The sequence below is a fragment of the Tripterygium wilfordii genome, chromosome 4 (assembly GCF_013401445.1).
Source record: "Tripterygium wilfordii isolate XIE 37 chromosome 4, ASM1340144v1, whole genome shotgun sequence".
Lineage (NCBI taxonomy): Eukaryota > Viridiplantae > Streptophyta > Magnoliopsida > Celastrales > Celastraceae > Tripterygium > Tripterygium wilfordii.
This window is the reverse complement of record NC_052235.1, coordinates 2,704,421-2,724,554: the sequence shown is the minus strand read 5'-3', so window position 1 is coordinate 2,724,554 and position 20,134 is coordinate 2,704,421. Positions and strand designations below refer to the sequence as shown.

Here is a 20,134-nt window from a genome sequence, read left to right as displayed (position 1 = left end):
GCTTTCAGAGGAAACAATCTGTGCCTTTTTTGGAAGCAACCCACAAATTTGTTTCCCTTCTCATTGACCAATGACTATAATACCAGAAGTTGTTGACAAATGGCATTCCTGCTACAGTTTCATCGACAGCTCAGTTCTTAGGCTCAATGCAAATCCAGACATACGGGCCCAACGCTCCAATAGCCCATATGCCTCATGGGTCCAGAAGTTCAGAGCAATGTAGGCTAGCCCAACAATCATAATGGTATTTGCATCCAACTCCTAATCATGGCACTTAGGGGTCATCATTTAGCCCGCGGGTCAAAGCCTGGCCCGACGTATTGGGCGGGCCTGAGCTTCATTTATGGAGTCCAGTCCAAAGCCTGACATCTCGGGCCAATTTTGACCTGACCAGAGGCCAAACCTGATGAGGCAACATACATTATTTATTTATATATATACACACACATATACATATATATTATATTTACAATGTATGTGTATACGTATATATACATAATACATATACATATATATATTACACATGCATATTGCGTATATATAATACATTTCCCTAAAACAAATACATATACAAAATATTATATAGTCAAAAGTCGGGCCCGACCCGAAACCCAAGGCCTGTGCCTTAGGGACATGGGCCTCATTTTGAGTGTCAAGCCTGGCCCAAAGTCCGATTCTCAAAATCAGGCCTGGCCCGAAGCCTGATGCCGACTCCTGATGGCACTCTAGGTTAGGAGGTTAATTTTCTATTTTTTTTCATATATGGACCAGAAACCAGTGTTGTGTATAGCTTGGATAATGTAATGTACTTTCTATTCTGGTTTGTTTCATGGATTTAGTGCCCTTTTTAAATGGATAATGGGCTTTCCAGGGTTTTGATCCAAAAATTAAATGGGTAATGGGCTTTACTTGTTTTGATCCCAAAATTGGCAAACATGTAGCCCACACAATGGGCCAGACCTCAAAGTCAGAGACCCAGGACTATAATCTTTTGGACTCTTGACCCAAAAAAAAGAAAAAGAAAAAGAACGAATCTTTCCGACTACCGAGTAACCAAGTTTCCATGACACCCGGCGCTTGTTTTTTGTCCGTACACATATAGATAGAACCGGTGACCTTCCGGTTACAGGTAACGAACAATATCGCATTATTGTCATTAGTGAGATCTGTCTCCGTCTTTAAGCACTACTCTAGTACTATCACTCACCATCGTCGGCGCGAGCTCCGAATTCAATCGCGTAAAGAAGAAGGAGAAGAAAAGGAAAGTAATGCAGCGCTCACTCTCCATTAACCCTAATAAGGTAACTGGTAATCTCTAATGGCTTACCATAATTATTTAATTATATATATATATATATATATGTATGTATCTGTTTATTTATTAATTTGTCTGTGCAGAAGTCCAATGTCACGTTGTTTTCTCCGTTTTTAATACATTTTTTGTTCAAATTGTTGATTTCCCTCTATCATTGGGTTTTGCTCAGAGAATCTCTGGTCTCCTAATTTAAGGTGGCCATTATAGCGCCTGCGCACGGAACAGCAGTTGCAGCGTCTCGTTATCTGTGCTTTGAAACGGAACCCGACTGATCTTTCATCAGATCTCACAAGCCTAATTGATCAATGTAAGTGACACGCCACATGTTATTTACAATTGATTGCTTTGAATTCACTCTGTCTCTGCCTTTTTAACAATTTTTACACACGCATGAGATCCATGGTTTATGGTTGAATTCGAGTTCTTATGTATGTGAATGTGGTTTGGTTTGGTTCGGTTCAGAATAAAAAATGTTGACGTGCATTGCTCGATCGAAGCAACGCGAAGATGACTCAGTGAGTCAGTCGGAAGACATGGATACAACCACTACTCCGGGATCAACCAAACAAGGCGTGAAATCCCTGAGTATTCAGGTATTAAGTGTTCTCTATATCAGAAAACCATAAATTCCTGTTGTTTCCGTCTAATTTTGGTTATTCATGGCAATCGCAGCTGAGGGACATGGCACTGAAGGCGTCGGGGCCATACAGACAGTGTAACCCCTGCACAGGTCCGCCTACTCGGCTGCAGAGCAACAAATCTGTAAAGTCCGAAACCGAATCGGACCGCTTCAGGTGGTCGTACAGGAGGACGGGGAGTTCAAACTCGACGACGCCGCGGACTTGGGGGAAGGAAATGGAAGCGAGGCTGAAGGGGATATCGAGCGGCGAAGCCACGCCGAAGTCCTTGAGCGGTCGCCACCCTCTCCCGCCGATCATCTTCACGGAGGAGAACGAGCCAAAGGAGTGGGTGGCACAGGTCGAGCCCGGCGTGCTCATCACCTTCGTCTCCCTCCCTCGTAGCGGTAACGATCTCAAGAGCATACGGTTCAGGTACGTACGACTACTACATTCTCCATTTCCTTGTGCTCATCACATTGAACGGCCACGATTGGATTTCGTGAGCATTGGGTTTTGATCAAACGGTTATGTTGAATCGTTGTGCTTTCATGTCTGAGCCCCACGTTTTGAACGGTCACGTACTATAGTGACGGTGACGGTGATGGTGGGACGTTGCTAGGAATTTTTGAGATAGGAGGTGTTTGGTTGACAAGGAATTTTTATTTTTTTTTCCACTAATTTTCGATGAGATAGAATGGAAGCCTCTATGACTAAGTCAAGATGAACGTTTTTTAATGTGTATTATGTCAAAACGAATTATTTGTTAGACAGAAATGGTGAAGCTAATTAATTTGACGCAAAAGACAAGAATTACTTGGGGGCATCCAAACAATTCCTTAACAACCTCTAGTTAGGGGGGCCTACGTTCTACAGTAAACACCACGCCTAGTGAAAAACAATGGTAGAAAAATCCAAAAGCCGAACTCATTGTGCCTCAGTAATGGTGGTGGGGCAGGTTTGATTGTGTTGGGAAGCTTTTTTCACTAAGCATTGTCGTCGTGTCGGGGGAGCCTATTGCCCTTTTTTAGCTCATTCAAAATTCCTTTACGCCTGGTTCTCCGTGGCCTTGTCGCCAGCCATTCTTGAAGTCTTTTATCATTTTGTCTGCAACTTAAACCCTCATTTCCCCACGTATATACAGTGACAAATATGAGAACTCGAGCCTCTGGTAAACTTATGTTGGTAACAGTCAAGGTCATCACTTTGAGTTCACACAGGCCTTTCTTGTATTCCAGCAGACAATGATAAAGATGGGTTCATCATTTGATCATGGAAAAGTTGTAGTTGCCCCCTACTTGATGACTAATGGCCATGTTTAACACTTTAACCTTTTGACTAATTGTGCCTTTTTAATTATCTTTTGCAGGTTTAAGTTGGATTTGTTGACTGTTAGATTGTAATTGGGTTGTTCTGTCCCTTACAAAAATAAAATAAAATTAAAGATTCTTCTGCTCCTTGCTTTGTGTTCCAATATAATATGACGTCGCTATTTTTTTTAATCAATTGGACACCCATTTGCTTAATGTCAAAGTTACCCACCTCGCACCAAATAAACTAGTAAACTACTCTGTTTCAGCTTCTTAGTGCTTTTTAAAAATAAAGGTATTATATACTTTTGTCAAAGGTGTTAGTGCTCAATTAGACTAGGGGCTTAGCATTACAAGCGACATGCCCTGGGTAAGAATTATATGAGAGTGAAAAGGCATGCGAAGTACTTGATTGTTAAAATCTAACCGGACCTTATCCATTTTTTAGCATTAAAATTTTTAGTACAAGACTCGCACAATGGACATGGACGGGGACAAACAGCATGTACGAAGAACTTATCACCACATTTAGTTTCTTCTGGATATTTTCAGAAATCCTATATACCTTTACTAATTATGAGAATGGGCTGAATTGCCCATCATAGGTCGTATAATGTGATATTTTCTACAGCTTAACAACTAAGACAGTTTTACATGTGTTTAACTCTTTCAATTTGATGAATGCATAACATGTAACTGTAGACACTGAAATGTAGTTTGCTTCTTTTTTTTTTGGCTAGTCGAGATATGTTCAACAAATGGCAAGCTCAAAGATGGTGGACGGAGAACTATGATAGGGTTATGGAACTTTACAATGTGCAGAGGTTTAATCGCCAAGCTTTTCCTCTTCCTACAACCCCAAGATCTGAAGACGAGGTGAGTACTGTGCTCAGCTAACTAGTTAAACAAGCACATGATAACAGAATACAGAAGTCAAGCAACTGCTAAATTTCAATAAATGATTTCCTTTGCCAATGTTTGAGTTTTCAATTGTTTACAAAGACGTTCCTTTCTATCTAATAGGACGGGTACAAACCTTCCTTTATCCCTTTATGTAGAAGATTCATTCATGAAAAACCTCCTACTTCATTGTCAAACTAAGAGTAATGGGTCCATGACAATCTGTAGCATCAGCAGAAATTTCTCTTTTAAATTTATTTTTTATGACATCCTACTCAAAAAATGGTTGAATGACGTCTTCGTTGATCATTGGTGGACTTCTTACAGAGCTCAAAGATGGAATCTGTTGAAGACAGCCCTGTGACACCGCCTCTAACAACAGAACATTTACCTCGTAACTTGTACCGTCCAACAGGGATGGGAATGGGCTACTCATCCTCAGATTCGCTTGACCATCATCCAATGCAAGCTCGTAATTACTGTGATTCTGGTGGTCTTACTTCAACCCCAAAACTCTCCAGCATAAGTGGGGCCAAGACAGAGACGTCATCAATGGATGCCTCTATAAGAAGTAGCTCATCAAGGGAGGCAGACCGCTCTGGAGAGCTATCCATGAGCAATGCCAGTGATCTCGAGACTGAATGGGTCGAACAGGATGAACCTGGTGTTTACATCGCTATCAGAGCTTTGCCGGGAGGCAAAAGAGAACTAAGAAGAGTCAGATTCAGGTAATATCTTACTCTATGGTCTGATTGATAGTCTCTTAGGCAGCATGGTGTTTAAAAAGAAGTTTTATGTTTTATGTGAACTGTATAGGGAAAGGTGGTTGGTAGTCAACCATACTTTTGTAGGATGAAAGGATAGCCTTGATCTAACAGCTCATTGTTGGTACACATGCATTTCAGCTTACATATTTTGAATGCAATTCGGTTTTGGTAGTTACTAAGTGGTAATAATTTAAGGGTGGGCCTTGCTGTACTACCAGTTCAAAATAGGGAAATAATATCTCTGCAATGTGTGGGTTAAGGCTGCGTGCTAGAACTTGCAACTATTGCAAGTCTCTCATGCACGAGATTTTGAAACTAATGGTCACTGTTCTTTTCCATCTAGCCGAGACCTATTTGGTACTGAGTCTAATGCATTGTCAATTGAGATCATGAATGTACATGTAGATGGTTAACTTGCCATCTAATAAGCATCAGATAGTAGATACAATGAGGCCTATGTTGTGGGGATTCTAATGCATTGCAACCTTTGCAAACTATAAATGAATCTGCCTTCTTTGTAAAACCGAGTTCCATGGTTTATTAGTTAGGGTTTCCATATGTATGGTTTCATAATTTTGACTCATCCATCCTCTTTTTCTGACTTGAATTTACATTGATTTGTATTGGGGTGTTGTTTGCCTGGTGCAGCCGAGAAAAGTTTGGAGAGATGCATGCTAGGTTGTGGTGGGAAGAGAACCGAGCCAGGATACACGAACAATACTTGTAATTGGGCAGATATAGTGATTGCTGGTACTTGAAATATTTTGGGGGTTGTTTTTTTCTTTCCTCTTCTGTGCTGCCATAAATAGTGAAGTCCCTTCTTCTACACTACAGAGATCTGAACGGGTTGCCAGGAATACATCAACCTTGTACAGTACCAACTGCGAGGTTCCAACTTCATATGCTCTACCATTTCTTCTGGAAAGTGATTCATGTACTCAGTCTATATCCATACTTCCTTTTATATGTGGGTGGTCGACAAGATAATCTCAATGAAAGAAAATTTATCTCATGTTACATCTTTGTTCTGGTAATATCTCTGTCAGCATTCCCACTCTGGTGTTCCGATAGTTTTAAAATGAAAGCAGACCTAATTGGGCTTTGGTGCGAAGTTAGGCTTCAAAGAAATTGAAATAGGTTTGCTAATGTTGGTCTGGACTTTTTCAAAGCCCAGCCTGCGGAAAAAAGAGAGCTGATCTATTGGGCTTTGTTACGGCTTTAAGCTTCTAAGAAATTGAAATGGGCTTTTTTTATATTGGCGTGGATTTCTCCATAAAAGGTTAGGGCCCAGCCCATGAATATTTTTCTTTTAAAAGAATAAAAACTTCTAGTTAATAATCAGATGGGCCCTACCTCTTGAGAGTTGAAATATCTACGCGTCCATTTGCGGTTGGAATATTTCCATTCCTTAACTACTACACCGTCGTCACCGCGTAAGCAATCTTAGTCGCTTTGCTTGGTTATTTTCATTGAATCCGTATAACAACGCAGTCACGATCGATTCCATCTGATCAGGTTAGGGTAAAAGCTCGGATCAGACTCAAGAGGCGTTACCGTCGAAGCTCTTAGTGCTACTCGGTTCTTTCGATCATCATGAGTTTTATCTTCGGCAAGAGAAAAACTCCCGCAGGTTTTTCTTTGATCATAGTTTTTTTGTTCCAGTTGCTATGATTTGCAGAAATTGTATAAGTTCTATCGGTTTCGAATTTTTAATATTACGAACCTGTTATTTAGATTTGTGCAACCGTGACATGCATAGTCTGATTAAGTAGCTTTGAGGAGGTGCTTTAGTCTTGATTTTCTGATGGAATTGGCTATCGAAGTTATGATTCTTTTAATTGAGCTCTAGCTTGAGCTCTGGATTGTTTCTTTCCTAATTAATGGAAGGCTTTTATGTTTAGATCATTGAAACAGGGATGATATTACTTAATTGGTAATGCCATTGAACTTAATGCGTTTGCTTATGAAGATCGATCAAATACGTGACTGATTGAGATGATAGTTATTTTCCAAATTTTTATTTTCGGTGTTATGTAATAAATTTTCCAGCATTGTTGAATCGAAAAAGATCAAAATTTACAATTGTGATACTAAGCCTAATAAAACTGAATTTTATTGCTTGGTCACAAGAAGGTGTTTTGTCACTGCATTGGTCTGTTGTTAGGGTGATTCATTGGATTAAGGCATCGTTGCACACAACCAGGTTGGGGTGTAAATACTATTGGGTTATTTTGTGGCTACTACTGAGGTTCCTAGGCATTTTAGTGAGTGAATGAGGATGTTGCAGATACATAGTAATTCTTTGCTTGCTTGTCGTTATCTACTGAAGTTTCTCTATGTTTGTATTCTGAATGAACTTGTGGTTTTGGTATCAGAACTGCTGCGGGAGAATAAGAGGATGTTGGACAAATCCATAAGAGAGATAGAGAGGGAAAGACAAGGGCTACAAACGCAAGAGAAGAAGCTAATTTCAGAAATAAAGAAAAGTGCCAAACAAGGGCAGATGGTTTGTTACGTTTACTTGCTAATTTCTCTTATGTATTAGCCTCTAGCATATATATTATCTCGTATCGCTCACCATAGGTGTTTCTTCACAGGTTTTTAAGTGCAGATTTCCTCCCCACAGGCCTGTACTGATGGGGAAGAAAATTACTGCCCTGATAATCTCTCTTTCCGTTTCCGTTACGTTGATAACTTTGTCTTGATATTTGAATTCTCTTTCGAATTTTTTGCATAACTACTCAAATTATGTTCTCAATTTCATATATCATGTTATACTGTTTAGTATTTTTTCAGTTGCATGAGTTCATTTCTTGATGAATGTCTAGATGAAGTGATCTAGCTGAAAAACATGCAAAGCATTAATAACTCCTATGCACGAAGCCCTGACAAAGAGGTCGGTTGAGGATGGGCATATAGCCTTACCCCTTTATAGCAGAGAGGCTGTTTGTTCCCTCACGGTCACACATTTAGCATACCTTGTGCGTGGACAATGGTAGGCTTTTATGCCTGAGGTGTGCCTTTCGCCTTTGACAACATGGACTCAAGGATGATCATATAATTATCATATTATTCTTGCATTGTCATCTACATGGACCTTCTGTATTATCACCAAAATCATGCCTTCAACATACATATTTGGTGGGGGTTTACCGGTTTAGGTTTTCCTTCCTTTCCACCTTTTTTGCATTAACGTGGCTTATCTTGAACTTTTACATGAATTATTTTTTTTATCAGTTTGTTTGGAAGAGGCTGTCATTTGCTTCTTATAAGCAATGGTTCTAAATATGCAATTGGAGGAGAGATACTGATTGTGATTATGGCTCTTGGTATTGATAGAATCTAAAAAGTAAAATGAGATGATGCTTGACTGATTGTTAACTTTTAAGTAATATTTTACATTTTTGTTCCAGGGAGCTGTGAAGGTGATGGCAAAGGACCTTATTAGAACACGGCATCAGATTGAGAAGTTCTATAAGCTTAAATCACAACTCCAGGGCGTGTCACTTAGAATTCAGGTATATACTTGTGACCTTTGCAACATTTAGATGGTTTGTAAAATCTGTTATATCTAAAAAAGATAACAAGAGTGTTAGCATACATGTACTGATTGGCCACAATCACATGCTTAGTTGATTATGCGTTCTTGAGTTCCTGCATACTTTGTTGGACTAGTTGCCATTGAAAAAGTCTACTTTGTCTTGATTTCTTAAGTTCAAGTTTATATCTTATTTTCTGTGCATTTTTTTATTATGGAAGTTATGTTAAATAATTTGAGATGCTTTAATTGTTGGTTTCCCTTTTTCACAGAGTATTGTATTACAGACCTGGTTCTAGGCGACTGCCATTTTCACATAGTGTTGATGAATTAACTATGATATTTTGTTTGATTTGACCCATAATATTTTCACATGCTTAGCCACCTAAAATTTTGGTCCTGTAAATGGTTCTCAGACGTTGAAGTCCACACAAGCCATGGGAGAAGCAATGAAAGGTGTGACTAAGGCAATGGGCCAGATGAATAGGCAAATGAATTTGCCATCACTGCAGAAAATAATGCAAGAATTTGAGAGGCAAAATGAGAAGATGGAAATGATGACCGAGGTGATGGGAGATGCTATTGATGATGCACTGGAAGGGGATGAAGAAGAGGAGGAAACAGAAGAACTAGTGAGCCAGGTTCTTGATGAGATTGGAATAGACATCAATCAAGAGGTACTCTTTACTCTTACCATGGATAGGGAATCTATTTATCTCGTGATTAAACTTATACTTTGAAAATGATAACGCGTTTGCTGTTTTTTTGAATGCACAGCTTGTGAATGCACCATCATCAGCTGTTGCTGCGCCAGCTGTGAAGGGTAAAGTTGCACAAGCGGCGGAAACTGCTGGGAATGAAGATGGTGGGATTGATAGTGACTTGCAGGCAAGGTTAGACAATCTAAGAAAACTGTAATATTAGTGGTGTTACGGCGACCTGCAGGCCAGGTAGAAAATTTGAAGACATTGTTTCTTTCCCTCTTGTAAAATTTTCCAATCTGAATTATACTTATGATGAATATGAAAGTTTCCAGAACTACCTGATGTGAATGTAAATTTCTATCAAATTGCTTTTATGTTATAACAATGCATATGTTTTTCCTACCTGCTACTTAGCTAGAACAGACTGACGCTTATTTCGCTTTACATGACATGTTTCCCTCTCCATTCCCCACTTATCTTTGTTTAAGTTGAATTAGCACTTTTTTTGTGAGGAAATTTGTACAATTAAGGAGTATTACTATTTACTACCCCACTTAAAATGATGTCACCCCATCCTCTTCTTAATTATGAGGTCAGTGGTTCAAACACCCCTTCTCCAATTTGTGTTAGAAATAGAAAATGGTTTAGGTAAGGACATGAATCATTGGAGGTCCCAACTTTAGTTGTTGGGTAGTTAGGCCTAATACAACTATACAAGGCCTGGGATATTGTTGAATATATTGTCTTTACCGTGAATTACAAGTTGAATTTGATTAAATTACGGGGCGGCTATAACTGTATATGTACTTTGAAAAACCCAGCAGGATGTGAATCTATCTTTCATGATTTTGGACGATGACTCATGATTATGAGCTTGCGATGCTAATGATGCCATTGTTAACAACGGATCGTTTAGTTGAAATGGTAGACTTGACTACAGTAACTCTTAGCGCAAGTGACCATTGGGAGGTAATGAGTTTAAGTCTCATTGGTGTTTTCATTATCGCAATTTGCATGATAGATCCTTGCTCAGTCCTACGTTATCTTCCTACATTGGATCATGGGGTTGTGGAGTCTTTCATGTGACTCGGGATGTTTTCATTATCACAATTTGCATGATAGATCCTTGCTCATTCATGTATTATCTTCCTACATTGGACCATGGGAGTAGCGGAGTCTTCCATGTGACTCGGGATTTATTAGTTGTCTGATAGATAGCTGGATGGTGGATTTAAGGTTAAAAAAAGATATCATCGTTGAAGGAACCCAAACATACAGACCCAGAAGTTTCTAACTTCACCTTCCTTAATCAACGAAATTCAAAGGAACTCAGACAAGCAGACACAGAAGTTTCCAGCTTCAGCTTCCTTAATGAACACAAATCAAATCTCAAGCCGAGAAGGAAAAACTACCAACCCTACGTGAGGATTCTCCGTGATCTCTATCCCTCGATGACAAACGGGAGGAGGAGGATTCACCGGCGCACGACAGAGCGGACAATCATGGTGCGAAGATAACCACGTATCTATACAGGGAGCATGAAAACAGTGCTTACAAACTGGCAATCGCCTTACCTCCTCCCCTTCTTCAAAAACAGACAAGCAAACTGCACACTCAAAATCCAACTCCTTGCTCCCCTGTTCTTGTGCCTTCTTGTACTTAAAACTAGGCAACCAATTGTTCCTCGGATTCTCCAAACTCCGATCACCTGCTGTGACTCCCGCAAACCGGTCCGATCTTGGCCTTGAATGACACAACCTGATGATGATCAGGTTGTATATTGCAAGCACTATTGCCGATGTTCCTACCACCACAAGTGCATAGTACAACATAGGCAGGTTGGCATTCTGTTGCGGCGGCGGTGGCGGCGACGGTGGCAGTGGAGGTAACCGAATTGGTGGGAATGAAAAATTACTCATTCTGGAATTGGGTTTTGTGTGGAAATGGCTTAACAGGATTGATTAAAGAGAGGATTTGGGTTTATAAGGAAAGGGTTATTATGTTGTAATCAAGAAACTCTATCCCCTGGGGATTAAACAAATGTTTAAGTACTCAATCCAATAGCCGTGGTTGTTGGGCAGTCATTGAAGAAATTCTCTTTGTTAATGAGAACGAAGACAAAAACATTGTACAATCACAAGACACCGAACAAGGTGGAGGGTTTGAGAGCGATTGAATTTAGATAAGAATCCATTGTTTCTCTGTGTCTTGTCTTGTTTGCTTTTACTATCTAAATGCATAATTAATTACTTAGTTAAATAAAAGTTTTAGTAGTACTGTTGATGGATAATTAATTATGATTAATTGTGATTTTGTAAATCCAAAATAAATATCACCTTTTTTTTATTTTAAGGCGACTAATACGTTAGCAATTAGTAATTCCCTGTTTAATTAACTTTTATTTTGATTTCAATTAATGTGGGCTCCAAAAAGGAATAAAAATGTCAATAAGTCAGTGCATTACATCGTACTAGTAGTCAAGGACGAAAAAGTGGGGACAGTTTTTGCCGAAGCTGCAGCGGGTCATGGAAGGTAGGGTTTCTTCTATCTCCGTAATCCTCACGTTTTTGGTTTCTCCCTTGTTTACTCTCAACTATTCTCTAGTATTGATTTGATTTTTCTTCTCTGATTGTTTTTGGTCAATCGGTCTTTGTACAGTATTCATTGCGGGTCCTACATCAGTAGGAAGATGAATCAGGACCAGGGAAATTGGGATTTTCAGAATTTCACTTTCCTTCTGGTGGTGGTGGTTGTTCACTTGTTCTTGCTTTTATAAACTGTTCTCTGTTTCTGTCAATTGGACCCCTTTTGGATAGTATTTGGTGGTTTTGACATCTCTGTAGGCTGAGTCAAGTTATGCATAATGCTGTCCAGATTTATGAATGGAATAATTTGCAGATTATACATACACAAACCATAAAGGGGATAGAGAAGGGGGTTTTGGGGAAAAAAGATCATGATTTTGTGGAACTCTTTTTCTTAATGTGTGTTCTTATGGATGGCATCATTCTTGTTTGCAGTTTAATTTTTACCTCGAATGCAAATCGCTAGCTCATTCCTTATATGAAACCAAAACAGCCATGGAGGAGTTAAACCAGCTAGTCTCTGGAGTCTTGCTTCTTGCCATTACTATAATGTGGGTGTCTTTTGATGGGATTTTTAACTACCAAAGTACTGGTCTTCATTTCATCTCAGCAGATGGTTGTTGAAGAGATGAACATATTGACAACGGTATTCTTGAGATTTGACAATGAGGAGAAGAAGATGGAAATAGCTATCCGTGTAAACCACACCATAAACTTTAACCGAAGGTCTGAACTAGTTTTAGAGCTGAAGACGGTTTTTGAAGAGCTTGGTGTTAAATATCATCTTCTGCCTCAAGAAGTTTGCCTTAGACATGCTGGGTCTGCAGCTTCTTAGTTTCCACTTCCTACGCGGTGATGGTCTCTCTTCTTTGTGAACAAAGTCAGCTTAGTTCTTTTATTGACTCTAAACGTGGCTGCTCATTTGCAAATTCAGATGTAAGAAATGAAAACTCAGGTTAGACCAAAACCCAACATGATATTTATGGAGTGTAACATGATTGGAATCTCATTTCTCATGGAAATCTCTCTTAAGAAAGATGTTGACTTGAGCTAGGATGACAATTTTTGTAAGGGTAGATGAAGAGTGCCTCTCAGGATATGGAGATTTTTATCCAACACATTTCTGTTGTCACCTTGCTTTTAATATCATGTTAATACAGAAACATATATGCCTCGACAGTCAGCACTTCACAGTATAAGAAATTTTTTATTTCTTCAAGTAAATTGTGATTGCAGAAAAGAGTGAAAAAGGCTGATACATTCCAGACATCCTTTTAAACAAAGATGCTGGGGTTAGTAAATGCAAAAGAATGGTTAAAGGATGACAATAGAAGAGTAACTAATGACCGATCAAGATTGATATTCTCAAGCCTTCGAAGCAAGACTGGCCTTGAGAGCTTGAATGGTGGCTACATCAGTGTTGAATGACTTGGCCGAGATATTTTCATCAATATTGGTTGCGAAGAGAGTGGCAAGAAGTGGTTCAGTCCCTGCGCTCGCGTTCCCGAAGGCAGCAATTGCGAGAGCAATTTTTTCTGGATCAGCATTGTACTGGTAGTGAATAAGTCCTTTTGGAAATACAAACATGTCGCCAGTTTGTAGTGTCTGAGTGTAGAGCTTGTTGGTTGTGTCAACAAATCCCACTTCAAGTGAACCTCGAATGACGAAAAGCAGCCCAGTGGAACGAGAGTTGGTGTGTGGCGGGTTTATTGTGCCCGTAGGGAATTGAAGAACAGCGTAGGAAACACTCTGCCCATTAAGAGCCGGGAATTCAGCCATGCTTACTTTCTTGACCGTAAAATTTGCAGGTGGTTTTTCATTGACAAGGTTGCGCATACCAGTGTACGTGAAGAAATTCCCATCTACAGTTGCACCAGGGGGTGCCAAAAAATCAGAGGTAATATCTGCATCTCCAGCTTGCACCACTTGTGCAATGGCAAATGAAGCTAAAAGTAGGAAGAAAAACTTGTTGGTTGAAGTTGTTGATGCCATAGCAAACTATTTGATATGTAGAATTAATGATCCTGGAGGGTGAGATGGTGCTAATAATGTGATACTTAGTAGCTATTTATAGTCTCATGAAAAAGGGGCTGTACTTGTACACACATTGTGCAGGCCTGTTGTTGTGTGTAGCCAAAGAACATGGAGATTACAATATGGTTTTCTATGTTGGTCATTTGCCTTGTAAAGTATTCAAGGAGGTAACAACTCATTCAATCAAGTTGCCGCGTAGAAAAACAAACAGAAGCAATTGAATGGGGACTGGAATTTAGTATTGAAATGAAGAGTACGAGAGTTCCAATTTTATCGGACATTCCTGGGAATATGACAAGAACAAGGGTTGGTATGTCAGATGTTTAGCTAAATGGCCAGGACAACATACCAAATCAAGGAACAGGGTTTATAAAATTAAATACTTTCAGTTCTCCTTTCCATTGATTAGAGAATTCTGTGGTAAGATTGAAATTAATCTTCAAAACTATGGACATGAAAAGAATAGAAGGCCAAGAAGTACTGAATAAATGAATTTATTTGATAGAAGCAAAACTTGGCAGTTGGCATGGACATACCTCAACAGCGGTACGCTGCATCGAACCCTAAGTCTTTTGATAAATGAGTAAGGGCATGCTAGGGTGTTCCCAGCAAGCAACGTGTTGCATCAACACCCGGATATGGTGAGAGAGGCAAGGGTTCCCCGCTATGGACGGGTGGGGATAAAGTAGTTGGTCCATGATTATAGGATTATGTTAGGCAATTGGAACATAGGGTCACTTACAAGCAATTAACTGAACTAGTAGACACCATGATCAAACATAGGGATAACATAATGTATCTATAGGAAACTTTCTGATACTCTCCATCAGATGGTTGATGGTGATGAGGATGGGAAAAGAGCTAAGTAGATAAGTAGTAAGTGGGAATGTAGCCTAGCCTGGTAGCAAGTGAGAATATATAGGCTTATTAAGTTCTTGGAATTTTTTGGTTGTTACTTGTGGTGGAACTCTCATTGATTTGATCTAGGTACATTGATGAAGAGGACCTTTTACGCTTCATGAAAAAGGAGGAGGTAGATAATGTGATCCTACTCTTCGAAGGGGCTGCAGAAAAATCAAGAGAAAAGCTTTATAGAACCGGCTGGTGAGTTCATTATCACATTGGTTTTCCATAATTATTCCTGCTTTACCTCCCTCTCCATATTTTATGCTTTTGTCTTCTCTTATATTTATTTGCTGCATGTTATGATGGTTTGAACTTGCTAGAGAGGTTCCATTATTGAATGTGGGTTGCTTTGTTTGAATCCTCAGATATTTGGAGAGAAAGTCCCAACACTGGCGACCTAAGGACAGCATCGTGGTTGAGGAGATTGAGAATGTGAACAAGATGAAAATGGCTCTCTATGTGAACCATACCATAAGCTTCCAGAACTAGCTACATGGATACAAATAATCGAAGGTCTGAACTAGTTTTAGAGCTGAAGAAGATTTTTGAAGAGCTTGGTATTAAATATTTAAATATCATCTTCTGCCTCAAGAAGTTTGGCTTAGACATTCTGGGTCTGCAGCTTCTTAGTTCCCACTTCCTACGCGCGCTGCTCATTTGTAAATTCAGATTTAAGAAACGAAAACTCAGGTTAGACCAAATTCTGTGAGTGTATCCAACACAACTCTGTTGTCGTCGCCTTGCTTACAGAAACATATATATGACTCGACAGTTGACAGTTGACACATAAGAAAATTTTTATTTCTTTAACCAAATTGTATTGTGATTGCAGAAAAGAGTGTGAAAAGGGCTGATACATACTAGACATCCTCTTAAACAAAGAAGATGGGGTTATTTCATTCAAAAGAATGGTTAAAGCATGACATTATCAAATAGAAGAGTAATAATGATCGATCAAGAATGGTATTCTCAAGCCTTCGGAGCAAGACCAGCCTTGAGGGCTTGAATGGTGGCTACATCAGTTTTGAATGACTTGGCCAGGATATTTTCATCAATATTGGTGGCAAAGAGAGTGGCAGGAAGTGATTGAGTCCCTGCACTTGCGCTCCCAAAGGCAGAAATTGCCAAAGCAATGTTCTCTGGATCAATATTGTACTGGAAGTGAACAAGGCCCTTTGGAAATACAAACATGTCGCCAGCTAGTAATGTCTGAGTGTAGAGCTTGTTGGTTGTGTCAACAAATCCCACTTGAAGTGAACCTCGGGTGAGAAAAAGTAGCTCAGCTGAACGAGGATGGATGTGTGGTGGGTTTACGGTGCTTGCAGGGAATTGAAGAATGGCATAGGAAACACTCTGCCCATTAAGAGCCGGGAATTCAGCCATGCTTACTTTCGTGACCGTAAAATTTGCAGGTGGTTTTGCGTTGACGATGCTGCGCATACCTGTGTACGTGAAGAAATTCCCATCAACAATTGCACCTGCGGGTGCCAAGAAATCAGAGGTAATATCTGCATCTCCAGCTTTTGCCACTTGTGCAATGGCAAATGAAGCTAAAAGTAGAAAGAAAAAGAACTTGTTGGTTGAAGTTGTTGATGCCATAGCAAGCAAACTAGTTGATATCTAGAATTAATGATCCTGGAGAGTGAGGTGGTGCTAATAATGTGATATTTAGCAGCTATTTATAGTCTCATGGAAAAGGGTTGTTCTTGTTCACACATTCTACAGGCCAGTTGTTGTGTGTTATAACCAAAGAACATGGAGATTACAATGTGGTCATTTGCCTTGTAAAGTTTTCGAGGAGATTACAACTCATTCAATAAAGTTGCTCTGTAGAAAAAACAAACAGAAGCGATTGAAATGGGGACAGAAATTTAGTATAGAAATGACAGAGTGCAAGATTTCAAATTTTATCGGATGTTCTTAGGAGGTGACAAGTACAAGGGTTGGTATGTCAGATGTTTAGCTAAATGACTGGGACAACATACCAAATCAAAGATCAACGTTATGATAGGCACTTGGAACATAGGGTCACTTACAGTTGACACGATGATTAAACGTAGGGTCTACAGGAAATGGGTGGGTGAAAAATATAGACAAATTGAATACACTTCCTCATAAATGACACCAAAATAGCCATAGAGGAGTTGAACAAGCTACTTTCTAAGAGTTCTGCTCATTGTCATTACTATGAAAGTTTAAGGTTGTAAATTGCATTGAAAAGTGAGAAAACTTGATGCGAAGATATATCTACGTTTTCCATGAAGAAATTTGATGACTAGATTGATTCTCGTTGATAAGCTCATATATTCTCTCATTTTAGTACTCTTTAAACTTGGTTTTTGTTAGAGGATTGGCTTTAAAAAGAACGTATTGCTTTGTTTTTCTCATTTTCAGTTTTCTCGAGCACTTGGATGGTTTTTGATGAAAAAGGGTCTATTTTGAGTATTTTGAAGAACCGTTAACTGGAGAATAAAGCTAAGACCTTGAAGACTGTTGGAGAATATTTTGGGAATTTTCGGTGAAGCCAATTGATCCAGAATTTGAAGACAAGTTGACCTAAAATATGATCTCGGCAGAACTGCGCTATCTGTGAAGAAGTGGGTCTAGAAGATTCTAAAGAATTTTGCTAGAGATGTGTGAGATGGCCATAGAAAGCTAAGAGATCAAGCTTCAATTTACATATTTTTGAAGATTTTTATGAAGGCCAGAACATGGGAAAAACGTCCAAGACATCCAGCAATGCAGTTTCCTAATCATACAAGAAGTCAACGTCTTCCCTTTTTGTTGGGTTTATTGTTTTGGAAACCAAGGGTAAATTTCCTTGGAGTTTTAGTAATTGTTGTAGAGGAAGTCTAGGGTTTGAGAGAGCTATTTAAGGAGGACTTCATAGGATTCTGAGGAACTTTCGGGGGGTTCAGACACTCAGATATTCAGTAGACTTTTCTAGGGTGTTCTCCAACCTTTCTTGTGGTTTTCATTCTTGACTATGTGTAACTAAACGCTTTGGCTAGGGCTTGATGAAGTCTTAATATGATTCTCTAGTTTGTTTATTGTTTTTATCTTTGATTGCTCTTTTGATGTTGGATTTCTAATCACCGTGCTATATACTTGTTTGATTGCTTGGATGATTGGCCACCAAGTAAGTTTTCAATTAAGTAATTTGATGCAAGCTCACGTAGATACCATACGGGGTTTGGGACCAGCTTCTTGTGATTAGGAATTGGGAACGCCTAGGGTAGATACCATACTCCTAGGGTTTACATGGCTTGTTAATGAATTTTTGAACTTAAAGGACATCTTGCATGTTCATATTTGAGTTAGATACCATAACCAAATTACATGTTAAGATAAAGGAATTAGCCTAGATACCGTAGGTAATTCACGCCTTAGTGGATTCGCCAACAACATCGATTGAGTGGATTAAAGGTGAGGTAATCAACAACTAGAGAGGATTATTAAGATGGATTCATTGTCCTAGTGCTTTCATAAATTTGTTTTCACAACCAAAATCAACAAGTTTGTGTTTTCTTTACTTCGTTGCTTTAATTTCGTTACTTGCTATCCAAAATCAATCATCTCCCAATAATTATTTCTTTTGCTAAGTTTAGTATAGTAGTTAATCATATTGTTTATCCAATCCTTGTGGTTCGACCTCGTTCTTGCATAGCCTATTCTACTACGGTCTTGTGCGCTTGCGAGTATTTTAATTTGGGATTTTTGTTTGCTTATTTTAAGCGATCGAAAATTGCTATCACTCGTCATATAGATTGTATTCTTCCCACCATTTGGGTCCAATGATTCAGAGCTACTGATGTAGTTCTTGAACTACCGATGAAGATTTTAGGTAGGATTGAGCAACCAAAACCCTAACCCCCAAATTAAGCCCAAAATTAAGAACCCTAGGACATAAACTCACAATTCCAGGTCTGATTCTTCTAAATCTGGAACCAAAATTCTTGAATTTTTTTGAATCAAACAAAAACGACCCTGAATCTCTCAGGTAGGATTGGATAAACTCACCTTCCCCTCTCAGCCTCTCACCGAGCGTGTCTAAGGAATCTCTCCTATAACAAATTTGTATAAAACTCTCATTCTTATTTATTCTTGACTTGCATCCATATATATAGACTCCTAGTAATCCTAATTACATAAGAAACTTCCTTCAAATAAAGCTAGGATTCCTAAAAGTAAACTAATATGACTTCAATTATAACTAGGACTTGACTTAACAAAATAACCTAATAAAAGACTCTCAAAACAAATAACTAATACTAAATTCGAAATTCCAGCATATCTGAAAATTCCGAAAATACCCTTAGTATGAAAACTAAAATAAACTTAGTTAAAATAAACCCAATAATAGACTAACTTATGAAAACATAAAATGAATGGTCTTCCTACATCAGCTACATTCTTGACTGCACCAACCATGACAAGTGAGAAACACTGTTTCGTATCTGAAACTTGACGGTGATTGGGCGATCCGATCAGGATAACCTTATCCACCAATTCCATATGGAGAGAAGCTGCCACATACGACTTAGATTCGGCCACTGGATATCTCCAATTTCCACCTCTCATTAAACCACAAAAACAACCCTAAACACGACATCAAAATTCATTCATACAGAGACAGAGAGAGAAGAATGGCTTCAACTTCAGCAGTTACAAAATTAAATACTTTCAGCTCTCCAGTCCATTGATTAGAGAATTCTTTGGTAAGAATGAAATTATTCTTCAAAACTATGGACTTGAAAAGAATAGAAGGCCAAGAAGTACTGAATAAATGAATTTATTTGATAGAAGCAAAACTTGGCAGTTGGCATGGACATACCTCAACAGCGGTACACTGCATCGAACCCTAAGTCTTTTGATAAATGAGTAAGGGCATGCTAGGGTGTTCCCAACAAGCAACGTGTTGCATCAACACCCGGATATGGTGAGAGAGGCAAGGGTTCCCCGCTATGGACGGGTGGGGATAAAGTAGTTGGTCCATGATTATAGGATTATGTTAGGCAATTGGAACATAGGGTCACTTACAAGCAATTAACTGAACTAGTAGACACCATGATCAAACATAGGGATAACATAATGTATCTATAGGAAACTTTCTGATACTCTCCATCAGATGGTTGATGGTGATGAGGATGGGAAAAGAGCTAAGTAGATAAGTAGTAAGTGGGAATGTAGCCTAGCCTGGTAGCAAGTGAGAATATATAGGCTTATTAAGTTCTTGCAATTTTTTGGTTGTTACTTGTGGTGGAACTCTCATTGATTTGATCTAGGTACATTGATGAAGAGGACCTTTTACGCTTCATGAAAAAGGAGGAGGTAGATAATGTGATCCTACTCTTCGAAGGGGCTGCAGAAAAATCAAGAGAAAAGCCTTATAGAACCGGCTGGTGAGTTCATTATCACATTGGTTTTCCATAATTATTCCTGCTTTACCTCCCTCTCC

The 20,134-nt window shown here is 39.0% G+C and overlaps 6 protein-coding genes across 6 annotated transcripts; 3 read left to right on the top strand and 3 right to left on the bottom strand.

Annotated features, from left to right (window-relative positions):
* Window positions 1-1,140: 1,140 nt before the first annotated feature.
* LOC119997216 (protein Brevis radix-like 4) lies at window positions 1,141-5,932 on the top strand. The gene is made up of 7 exons (XM_038844086.1): window positions 1,141-1,301; window positions 1,485-1,622; window positions 1,778-1,908; window positions 1,988-2,367; window positions 3,983-4,118; window positions 4,470-4,870; window positions 5,558-5,932. Exons 3-7 carry the CDS (start codon window positions 1,786-1,788, stop codon window positions 5,634-5,636), a joined length of 1,119 nt encoding a protein of 372 aa, XP_038700014.1. The 5' UTR covers window positions 1,141-1,301; window positions 1,485-1,622; window positions 1,778-1,785; the 3' UTR covers window positions 5,637-5,932.
* Window positions 5,933-6,193: 261 nt separating this feature from the next.
* On the top strand, window positions 6,194-9,553 carry LOC119997217 (vacuolar protein sorting-associated protein 2 homolog 1-like). Its single transcript, XM_038844087.1, has 6 exons — window positions 6,194-6,342; window positions 6,425-6,539; window positions 7,285-7,415; window positions 8,323-8,427; window positions 8,864-9,124; window positions 9,225-9,553. Exons 2-6 carry the CDS (start codon window positions 6,503-6,505, stop codon window positions 9,363-9,365), a joined length of 675 nt encoding a protein of 224 aa, XP_038700015.1. The 5' UTR covers window positions 6,194-6,342; window positions 6,425-6,502; the 3' UTR covers window positions 9,366-9,553.
* An 828-nt stretch (window positions 9,554-10,381) lies between these two features.
* Window positions 10,382-11,394, bottom strand: LOC119997587 (RING-H2 finger protein ATL39-like). The gene has a single exon (XM_038844711.1). The coding sequence runs from the start codon at window positions 11,068-11,070 to the stop codon at window positions 10,534-10,536; it is 537 nt and encodes a 178-aa protein (XP_038700639.1). The 5' UTR covers window positions 11,071-11,394; the 3' UTR covers window positions 10,382-10,533.
* A 173-nt stretch (window positions 11,395-11,567) lies between these two features.
* Window positions 11,568-12,392, top strand: LOC119996794. The gene is made up of 3 exons (XM_038843591.1): window positions 11,568-11,683; window positions 11,810-11,900; window positions 12,172-12,392. The coding sequence occupies exons 1-3, from the start codon at window positions 11,568-11,570 to the stop codon at window positions 12,358-12,360; spliced, it is 396 nt and encodes a 131-aa protein (XP_038699519.1). The 3' UTR covers window positions 12,361-12,392.
* A 693-nt stretch (window positions 12,393-13,085) lies between these two features.
* Window positions 13,086-14,909, bottom strand: LOC119996589 (germin-like protein 9-3). Its single transcript, XM_038843278.1, has 2 exons — window positions 14,777-14,909; window positions 13,086-14,164 (listed from the first exon to the last, which is right to left on the bottom strand). The coding sequence occupies exon 2, from the start codon at window positions 13,726-13,728 to the stop codon at window positions 13,102-13,104; it is 627 nt and encodes a 208-aa protein (XP_038699206.1). The 5' UTR covers window positions 13,729-14,164; window positions 14,777-14,909; the 3' UTR covers window positions 13,086-13,101.
* A 602-nt stretch (window positions 14,910-15,511) lies between these two features.
* Window positions 15,512-16,832, bottom strand: LOC119996588 (germin-like protein 9-3). The gene has a single exon (XM_038843277.1). It carries the CDS (start codon window positions 16,273-16,275, stop codon window positions 15,646-15,648), a length of 630 nt encoding a protein of 209 aa, XP_038699205.1. The 5' UTR covers window positions 16,276-16,832; the 3' UTR covers window positions 15,512-15,645.
* Window positions 16,833-20,134: the final 3,302 nt, after the last annotated feature.